This window comes from Oncorhynchus gorbuscha, linkage group LG03 (assembly GCF_021184085.1).
Source record: "Oncorhynchus gorbuscha isolate QuinsamMale2020 ecotype Even-year linkage group LG03, OgorEven_v1.0, whole genome shotgun sequence".
In the NCBI taxonomy this organism is placed as follows: Eukaryota; Metazoa; Chordata; class Actinopteri; order Salmoniformes; family Salmonidae; genus Oncorhynchus; species Oncorhynchus gorbuscha.
The window spans coordinates 37,414,217-37,425,214 of NC_060175.1; the positions used below are offsets into that span (position 1 = coordinate 37,414,217).

The 10,998-nt window shown below is 43.4% G+C and overlaps 1 protein-coding gene across 1 annotated transcript in view; it reads right to left on the bottom strand.

Moving 5' to 3' along the window:
• Window positions 1-10,597, bottom strand: part of LOC124031334 (ephrin type-A receptor 8-like) — a 165,253-nt gene extending 154,656 nt beyond the window's left edge. The window contains 1 exon segment of the mRNA XM_046342432.1: window positions 10,416-10,597. Coding sequence (XP_046198388.1) covers window positions 10,416-10,512 — 97 coding nt within the window. The 5' untranslated portion in view covers window positions 10,513-10,597.
• Window positions 10,598-10,998: the final 401 nt, after the last annotated feature.

Below are 10,998 nucleotides of genomic sequence, written 5' to 3' on the forward strand. Positions count from 1 at the left end.
CCTCTGTTTCTGCGTCTGTCCTTGTCGGATCCTTGTTTGATGTTTGCTGTGCTTTGTTCTTGTTCCGTCGTGTTTTTGCCTTCTTCAGATGCTGCGTGTGAGCAGGTGTCTATATCAGCTACGGCCTGCGCCTTCCCGAAGCGACCTGCAGTCTGTGGTCGCATCTCCTGTTGTTCCCCTCTACTGACTAGAGGGTTTCAGTTTTCCTGTTTGGACTTTACCTGTGATAGTATCCAGGATTATCGTTTTGTTAAAGACTGGAATAAACTCTGTTTCTGTTAAGTCGCTTTTGGGTCCTCATTCACCTGCATAACAGAAGGATCCGACCAAGAATGGACCCAGCGACTACGGATTCTCTCTACTCTGCTGTCGAGTTCCAGGGAGCGATGCTAGGCAGACACGAACAGGAATTGTCTGCTGCTCGACATGCCGTTGAGACCCTGGCCGCCCAAGTCTCCGGCCTCTCGGAGGAGATTCACAATCTCCGCCTCGATCCACCGGTTACCTCCTGGGCTTCCGGGTCTCCGGAGCCCAGAATTAATAACCCACCGTGCTACTCTGGGGAGCCCACTGAATGTCACTCGTTCCTTACCCAGTGTGATATAGTGTTCTCTCTCCAGCCCCACACGTACTCCAGGGGTATTGCTCGTATTGCCTACGTCATATCTCTCCTCACTGGACGGGCTCGGGAGTGGGGCACGGCTATCTGGGAGGCAAGGGCTGAGTGTACTAACCAGTATCAGAACTTTAAGGAGGAGATGCTACGGGTTTTGATCGTTCTGTTTTTGGGAAAGAAGCTTCCTGGTCCCTGTCTTCCCTATGTCAAGGTAATCGATCCATAACGGATTATTCTATAGAGTTTCGCACTCTTGCTGCCTCCAGTAACTGGAACGAGCAGGCGTTGCTCGCTCGTTTTCTGGACGGACTCCACGCTAAGGTTAAGGATGAGATTCTCTCCCGGGAGGTTCCATCCAGCGTGGATTCTTTGATTGAACTCGCTATTCGCATTGAACGACGGGTAGATCTTCGTCACCGAGCTCATGGAAGAGAGCTCGCGTTAACTGTGTCCCCCCTCTCCCCGACACTACCATCTTTCCCCACTGACTCAGGTGTTGAGCCCATGCAGCTGGGGGGTATTCGCATCTCGACTAAGGAGAGGGAACGGAGAATCACCAACCGCCTCTGTCTCTATTGCGGTTCCGCTGGTCATTTTGTCATTTCATGTCCAGTTAAAGGCCAGAGCTCATCAGTAAGCGGAGGGCGACTGATAAGCGCTACTACTCTGTCCTCTCCGTCAAGTACCTGTACTACCTTGCCGGTCCATCTATGCTGGACCGGATCGGCAGCTTCCTGCAGTGCATTAATAGACTCTGGGGCGGAGGGCTGTTTTATGGACGAAGCCTGGGCTCGGGAACATGACATTCCTCTCAGACAGTTAGGGAGCCCACGGTCATGTTCGCCTTGGATGGTAGTCCTCTCCCCAGTATATTATGTGAAACACTACCTTTAACCCTCACAGTATCTGGTAACCATAGTGAGACCATTTCTTTTTTGATTTTTTGTTCACCTTTTACACCTGTTGTTTTGGGTCATCCCTGGCTAGTGTGTCATAATCCTTCTTTTGATTGGTCTAGTAATTCTATCCTTTCCTGGAACGTTTCTTGTCATGTGAAATGTTTAATGTCTGCTATTCCTCCTGTTTCTTCTGCTCCCTCTTCACAGGAGGAACCTGGTGATTTGACAGGAGTACCGGAGGAATATCATGATCTGCGCATGGTCTTCAGTCGGTCTAGAGCCACCTCCCTTCCTCCTCACCGGTCGTATGATTGTTGTACTGATCTCCTCAAGAAGCGTTTTGCATCCGCTCCTATCCTTGTTGCACCTGACGTCACTAAACAGTTCATTGTCGAGGTAGACGCGTCGGGGGTGGGCGTGGGAGCCATTCTGTCCCAGCGCTCCCATACTGACGATGGGGTCCACCCTTGCGCGTATTTTTCTCATCACCTGTCGCCGTCGGAACGTAACTATGATGTGGCTAACCGCGAACTGCTCGCCATCCGTTTAGCCCTAGGCGAATGGCGACAGTGGTTGGAGGGGGCGACCGTTCCTTTTGTCGTTTGGACTGACCAAAAGAACCTTGAGTACATCCGTTCTGCCAAACGACTCAATGCGCGTCAAGCTCGTTGGGCGTTGTTTTTCGCTCGTTTCGAGTTCGTGATTTCTTATCGCCCGGGTACTAAGAACACCAAGCCTGATGCTTTATCCCGTCTCTTCAGTTCTTCTGTAGCGTCTACCGACCCCGAGGGGATTCTCCCTGAGGGGCGTGTTGTCGGGTTGAATGTCTGGGGAATTGAGAGACAGGTTAAGCAAGCACTCACTCACACTCCGTCGCCGCGCGCTTGTCCTAGTAACCTTCTTTTCGTTCCCGTTTCTACTCGTCTGGCCGTTCTTCAGTGGGCTCACTCTGCCCAGTTAGCTGGCCACCCCGGCGTTCGGGGTACGCTTGCTTCTATTCGCCAGCGTTTTTGGTGGCCTACTCAGGAGCGTGACACGCGCCGTTTCGTGGCTGCTTGTTCGGACTGCGCGCAGACTAAGTCCGGTAACTTTCTTCCTGCTTCTGCTCCTGGCCTTGCTGTGTCTCAGTCTGTCCCCTGCCACCGCATCTCTCCTGGTCCTGCTCCTGCACTTGCTGTGTCTCAGTCTGTCCCTAGTTGTTACTCTCCTGGCCTGTTTGGTCCTGATTCCTCTAACGCTTACAGTTCTCTACCCGTGTCTCATTTTTATAAGAGTTATTGCCCTAGATTCCCTCTTCATCGTCTCCCGTTACGGTCCTGAGGAGAGGAGTTGGGTTCTTTCTCGGGACGTGCTGGACCGTTCGTTGATCAATGATTTCCTCCGTTGCCGCCAGGGTTCCTCCTCGAGTGCGCCAGGAGGCGCTCGGTGAGTGGGGGGGTACTGTCATGTTTTGTCATATATTGTCATGTCTTGTCCCTGTGCTTCCTCTTCTATTCGTTTCCCCCTGCTGGTCTTATTAGGTTCTTTCCCTCTTTCTATCCCTCTCTCTCCCCCTCCCTCTCTCTCTCACTCTCTCTATTGTTCCGTTCCTGCTCCCAGCTGTTCCTCATTCTCCTAACTACCTCATTTACTCTTTCACACCTGTCCCCTATTTTGCCCTCTGATTAGAGTCCCTATTTCTCCCTCTGTTTCTGCGTCTGTCCTTGTTGGATCCTTGTTTGATGTTTGCTGTGCTTTGTTCTTGTTCCGTCGTGTTTTTGCCTTCTTCAGATGCTGCGTGTGAGCAGGTGTCTATATCAGCTACGGCCTGCGCCTTCCCGAAGCGACCTGCAGTCTGTGGTCGCATCTCCTGTTGTTCCCCTCTACTGACTAGAGGGTTTCAGTTTTCCTGTTTGGACTTTACCTGTGATAGTATCCAGGATTATTGTTTTGTTAAAGACTGGAATAAACTCTGTTTCTGTTAAGTCGCTTTTGGGTCCTCATTCACCTGCATAACAAAAACACTTTTTTTATTGTGGCAGTGAGATTCAAACTCATGTTCTTCTGTTTTTTAACCAAGGAATTAGTCCAATGCACCACCCGGATGGAGCCAGTTATTTTACTAATACAAAGTTGTTAATTTGAGACTATTCAAACAGATCCCATTTCAAAGGAATATACGCATTTCTACTAAGCTAACATATTGAATTGTTTTAAGATGGTCAAACCATGGATAATTTATCTATTTGATTTTGAATTGTAGGACCCCTGTATGTATCAAAAACAAATGTTTGATAAAATATTCCATTTGACTACTATAGACCATAGAAAAACATTGAATAACACAATCATAAATGGAAAAACAATCATAAGGAGTAAGGTTTTAAAGTCCTATATCTAAGAGATGTAAGAAAGCTCAATAAATATTATTGGACATATATCCAACCCCTTTATTTAGCTGGCACAAAATTACTTCCATACTTCCATAATTTTTGGGGGCCAGTACTGGGTCACCGTCAGACCAGTGACACTTGTGGGAGTTGTAGAGCGAAACGGAGGACACCATCATGTTCGTGAGAGTCTCCTCTTTCCAGAGAGTCATTAGGGGATCAAATCCGTCCAAAAAACTAAAATATTTCCTGAGCTTCCTTATTAGTTTGTAGGCCAAACCATTCTGATGCTACAGACATTTTTGTGAGAAGATCAATTTTCAGGATGTCTCCTGCTCTGACAAACAGCGCTGTTAGCTCTGCCACTTTCCACTGCAGATGCGGAAGGCCGACAGGCGTATGTGGTGGATTGAGATTCAGCCCTTCTAAAAAATCCTATATCTCTAGCTTAAACAGACGGATTTAATTAGATGAATCGACTATTACTAAAGATCTTTGAATGATTTTATAAGATGATTACTCATGATTTGGGTCCTACCAAATCCAGTGCTGGTGCCACCAATAGTAAACGTTAGTAACACCAGAGGAACATGTTAGTCTGGAGCTCTGTTATAGTAATTAACACTTAACCCTCTATTTTTAGCTGTCGTTGAGGTGGCGTTAGCGCACGTTAGTTTGCAATTTCGTCATTTAATAACTAGCGCACTGGCATTTTCCAGCCCTAATGCCAGCTTTGGTTATTTACCTTCCTAACATCAGCAGGCTTGAGCTCAGAGGGAGGGGTTGAAATATTTGAGACGTGTCTTTAAAAACATGATCCAAAGTGTTAATTTCATGCAGCGCTAGTATGGATATTTAAGACCAACCAAAAGCTGGTTTTAGCGGTAACGCGGTTGGTTATGGCATGGATTTGGACGGTGGAAATGCAGCCTATCCAATATGCATGAACATCATAGTTGAGTTACAGTAATAGTCCATTGGGTGGAGAGAGAGAGAGAATAAAAGAGTATCACCACAGCGGTTTAGGAACAAATAAGAGAAAAAAACAATGAACCGTAGACCCTTTTATAAGCTTCTGAGTTGTTTGGATTCAAAACCTGAATTGCTGACCAATAGTATTACTGTAAAGATAATCTCCAATCAGAAGTCAGACCTACAGGATGTAACCTCTGCTTATCAGAAGTGTGACAATGGGGGTTGGCAAGACTAACACAGAGATTGTTCTTATCTGATTCTACATCAGAGAGAAGTGTTCATAACCGGACGGCTAGCACTGTAGTAGTCACTGTAGACCAGGGGTGTCAAAGTCAAATGGACGGAGGGCCAAATAAAAAATTTAGCTACAAGCCGAGGGCCGGACTGTTCGAATGTTCATTGAAATTTTTTAAATGACGCATATAGTCTAGTGAACCTAATTGAACCTACTGAAAACCTAACAAATATATTCCAATATGATCAGATAAATAAAGCAATATTTTCTTATGGCTCTGTCAGTAATCTTTAATTTTCAACAGACACAAAAGACAAATTTCCTTTATATAAAAATCCCCATAACATGAACATTAAATGAAAGAAACCGGTATTCAAGGCACCATCAGTAGCCTATATTTTCTATTTTAGCAAAAGTGGGCTAAATTTACTTCAAAGAAAAAAACAATAATAGCAATTTTCTATCATCCACTCAACTGAAATATTTTAAAAATATAATTGGATTGAAATACAATAAAATAAAGTGCAAAAATCTATTAATCAAAAACAACACTTTGTTTAAGGAGAAGTAACATGCAGTGAAAACAAATATTAAACTTTAACTTTTAAACTTGAACTGAGTAAAAACTCTAAATATGTGATTGCACAGTAATGTTCACTTGTTTGAGGTTGAGGGTGATACTTGGTGGTGTCCCATCTTTTCCACAAGTTCATCAATGTTCGGGGTAAGGCTCTGAGCTGAGGAAATCCTCAGAATTGAGTGGAGGTGTTCTCTGCCTTTTGTAGCCTTTGTTCCATGTCCATATTCTTGTTTTTGTCCGCGTGTTTCGTTTCATAATGTCGTCTCAGATTATACTCTTTCAGTACCGCCACACTTTCTCCACACAGAAGACACACAGGTTTTCCAGCTACCTCCGTGAACAAATACTCCGACTCCCACCTTGTTTGAAACCCCCGGTTCTCAGTGTCCACCTTCCGTTTTGCCATTTTTGATGGGTATCTGAAAGTTAATTTTACTGTGATGCTGACAACTGCTGTGCCAATAAATATTGAAATGAAGCAGCCTACTGCTCGGTGCGTCACCGTTGCATTGTGGGAAATGTAGTATTGGTGCGTGTAAAAGATCTGCGGGCTGCCGGCTTGCTGCGGTCTGCGGGCCGGTTCTAATAATAAATCAAGATCATCCCAGGGGCCGTAAAAAACCTTCTCGCGGGCCGGATGTGGCTCGCGGGCCGGATGTGGGCGGGCCTTGACTCTGACATATGTGCTGTAGACAATCTTCAGGTGTGTCCTTTTTGGCGCCTTAGCATTGTCTTCTTCTTTAGACATGCAAATGTCCTTAGGTAACACCTTTCTGCACGCAAGCTAGAAAGGAATTCTCAATTTTTCTTTGTAAAAGCAAAACACATAACTGAAGGTATATCGCAGATTAATTAACATTTCAATGAACATACAATTATTTATTTATCTGATTGAATTGGTCAATAGCAACTTCAAATGTAGTTTTATCAAATAAGTCAAATATACATAAAATATTATCAAAGATCCATATCTCAAAGACAGTATATTTGAGAAAAAACTCTCAAACTCTCCTCCCATGGAGAGAAAATGGATAACCAGAATTTGTAAACAATCAAGAACAATTCTTGAAGTCAAATCAAAACAACTTTTAAGCATAAATCGAACACATTTGTAGGCCTATTCTACGTGTGAGAATTACAATGTAAGTTCAGAATGGTTTCACAAGCAATTTGTGTCTGGCTCAAATCGGTCTTATGTAGCAAATTTGAAATTGTGTTTTTGTACATTGGATAATAGCAGAGACACAGAGCTACAAAAGGGTATACCATACACTGCATTTGAGGAACAATGGGAAAGTAATTTTGCTTTGAAAATTGATAAACTTGTAACCTCACCTTTGAGAAAATGGCCTTGAATGTTTTGGACTAGAGAGCACTTCTTTCTCTGCACCCATTCAGCATTGTTCACACCCTCTTAATTAAGCTTTAGTTAGCTTAATAATAAGATCATACACGTAACGTTAGCTAGCGAGCCAGCCTGCTAACGTTAGCTAGCTAACAGTACACTTTAACTTGAAATTAAACCACTTTCTGTTCAAATGAGGAAGGTGTATTATCTGAAAATGTAGCTAGCTAGACAATCTTAAACCATATACATCATGGATGGACGTGTCTCCTGTCGGATGCCATGGTTGCCGTTAGTTGGCTATCATACTCAAATTACAGTGATTTCAAAACTCAGTCCTCCAGAAAGTGGAGTGCAACACTTATGCAGTTTTACTACGTGATACATAAAAAAAACTGTGTTAGACAGGATTACCTAGACATACTGACCAGCTCAAATAGACAGAAGTGTGCTATATGGCAGACCAATCTAAACTCATCTCGCGGCATGTCCAGCCCACTCATTATCTCAGCCAATAATGGCTGGCGGGAGGGTTGCTTCCTTTTACTGTGGCTAAACCAGCTAGGCTCGTAATTTAACAATTGTATTCGTATTTACAGATGGCATACACATTTTGTAATTAAGGCACATGAAAGTTCACATGTTCGAGAAGGCATTTCTTCCAATAACAAAAAAAGTTCATGTTCAAACGGTACTCCTGTGAAGTAGTGACCCGCGAGATACGCCTAGCTTCCTGAAACGGGTCACATTTGAACATTAAATATATTACAATCCTAGTTTAAAACAGCCAACATTAGCAAATCAATGGTGAAAGTTCTAAGGCCATTTTGTGACAAACAAAGCAATGACTTTAAATAGCACACGCACATCTATACATTCAGATGGACTTAGCCATATGCACCACGCATAGGAAAACAAACAATTCTTTGTGTTTTAACTTCTTGGCGCACCCATCCCGTTAGCGGGATCATTTTCGTCAACATCCGCTGAATTGCAGAGCACCAAATTCAAATTAAATTACTAAAAATATTTTATTTTCATGAAATCACAAGTGAAAAACATAGCTTAGCTTGTTGTTAATCCACCTGGCGTGTCAGATTTCAAAAAAGCTTTACAGCCAAAGCTATCCAAGCGTTTATGTTAGGACATCTCTCTCAGCAGACAAACATTACAAACAGCTAGCAGAAAAGTAGATTGGTCATGAAAGTCAGAAAAGTCAGAAAAGCATTCAAATTAATCGTTTACCTTTGATGATCTTCAGATATTTTCATTCACGAGACTCCCAGTTACACAATTAATGTTCTTTTTGTTTCATAAAGATTATTTTTATATCCAAAATACCTCCATTTGGTTGGCACATTTTGTTCAGAAATCCACAGGCTCAAGCGGTCATGACAGGGCAGACGAAAATTCCAAATAGTCTCCGTCAAGTTCGTAGAAACATGTCAAACGTTTTTTATAATCAATCCTCAGGTAGTTGTTTTTTTTTTGTTTAAAAAAATCTTACCCCCTTTTCTCTCCAATTTCATTCACGGTGATTGAGACGTTCGGAAGGAGACTAACGTTCCGTGAAATAAATAAATCATTAATCAGAAGACTATTGATCAGATATGAAAATATCTGAAAGGTTATATTGGAAGTTATAACTTTGTAATCTGAATACTTTCCTTGGTGCCCCAACTTCCTAGTTAATTACAGTTACATGATTATTCAGTTTAATCGAGTAACTAATTACAGAGAATCTTTGATAAAAACAAAGTCTTCAGTTTAATGATAAAAAGACACAACAGGAGGAACGTAGAACTACAGATATAGGATCTTAATTTTTAGCCAGTTTGCTACCGCAGGTAAATATGAATTATTATGTGGATCAGAATTAATGGTCATTTTTTATGAGAGTTGAAATATTTTTCATAAGAGAAAATCAAGTCTGAAATCTAAAAGTTTCAAATTTCCTGCACTGCAGGAAGGTTCACCCGCAACAGGGTAACTAAATTAAGATCCTACATCTGTATACACATTTGTCTTTTATGTTTTTGTAATCATTGCTAGCTTCTAGAGAGGGATATGAATGGAAAGAGTGAGGAGGAAAGAAATGGCCCTGAAACATTCCTCTTCATCCGTTGTCTCACCCTCGTTACAGCCTATCACTGAACTCCTCTCTCCCTCTCTCTCCTTTCTTCACTGTGCTAAACTGAGGATAAACTGCCATCCTCCATTTCCCCATCATCCCTCTGTCCTGTGTGCTTACTTCTCTCTTTTCTGGGATAAATAATGAGATCTCTCCCCCTCCCTTTCCATCACTCTTTCGTGGGTGTGACAGTCACACCAAGGCTGACTCTGCTCTGAGTCTCAGGACCCATGACAAGGACAGAGACCCGTCATGTCACACACACATGGACGAACGCACACACACATGCTCAGATATACACACACACTGGGTCAAATGGGCACGTTCACACCCATGCACACAAACAACCCAGAGGATGAGTGACACGAGTTTAACAAGTGAAAACAAATGGATGCTGTCACGAGCTCGTAGGACAGAGGACTGGAAGAAGGACACAAACAAACCCTAATATTTCTCACAGGGTTATGGATGGTACTGTTTTGCCTAATATCTGTTGTTGTCTAGGGGCCCCTTAGAAGCACAGTGATTCATCTCTCAGTTGTATCATGAACCCAAGACTGTCTGAAAAACAACACCAAGAAAGATCCCACTCACAGGATTTGACCATCAGCATGGTCTATTCTACAGAGGACTCAGAGGGAAATACTACTGTGGATTTGAGGCATGATTATTGTCACTGCATGTTCTCCCTGTGTCATTTTGTCACTGAACACATCAATCAACTTCTCTATAATCTTCTAACCCTGGCCTACTGCCCAGCGTGACTGGTTTACAGGCTTTTTCCAAGATAACACTCTAAATACTGTATTTAGATGGCATGTGACAGAGACACACATATCCAATCTCTCTCATGCAGATACACACTCATATACTAGCTCATGCATATCCAAGCAACTTGAAAATCTCAGCATGTGCGCATACACCCACATAGGCTCACATCAGCACACACACAGAAAGGTCTTGCCTATGACTCACATCACCTTGCCAGGATAAACATTCTAACAGATACGAAGTTCAGATAGGGTTCGATGGCATGGGTGTGTGTTTGTATGTATGTATGTGTATATGTGCATCGTAATTCAGCTGAGCTCCACACATGATAAATTCATCCTGGCTGAAGGCATGAGACACAAATAATTCACACCTGTCCACACGAATATAAGTGTGAGTGCCCGTGTGTATTTCCCTGCTGTCAGTTTCATACCTTCACACACATACATGCGCACACAGACACACACACACACAGATCCACACTCCTGCCTTACCTTCATTGTTGTCGTTGTTGTTGTTTCCGGCGGTGCACAGTGTCTGTAGTGATATAGTCCATAGAAACAGTGCTATGAGCCCTGGGTCTGAAGACATGGTGCTTACACACACACACACACACACACACACACACTTACACACTACCAATCTCCCTCTCTCTTCCTCTCTCTCACTCCCTCGCTCTTACTCTCCCTCAGACTTTTGCTGCCTCTGTGCCCCAGTGCTGAAGCGGAGCCTGAGCCAGCACTGAGAGTGTGTGTGTGAGTGAGTGAGAGAGTGTGTCTGAGGGGCTGAGGGCTGGGATAGAGTTAGAGACTGCCTCTGTTCCTCAGCCTCTCTGTCTGCTCTCACACATACATACACACTCAGGGGAGGGACCAGACTGTCACTCCAACTCTCAGTAACCAATTAGAGGGCAGGATTCTGAAGGTCCACTAACCAAATACTCTCACGATACCTCACCTTTACCTATCCTACCTTAGAGACTCTTTCTCTCAATCTCTAACGTGTTCTCTGTCTGACGCTCCCACTCTCTTTCCTTTTCTCTCACTGCATGCACTTTTGACTGTTCTCTGCCTCTCT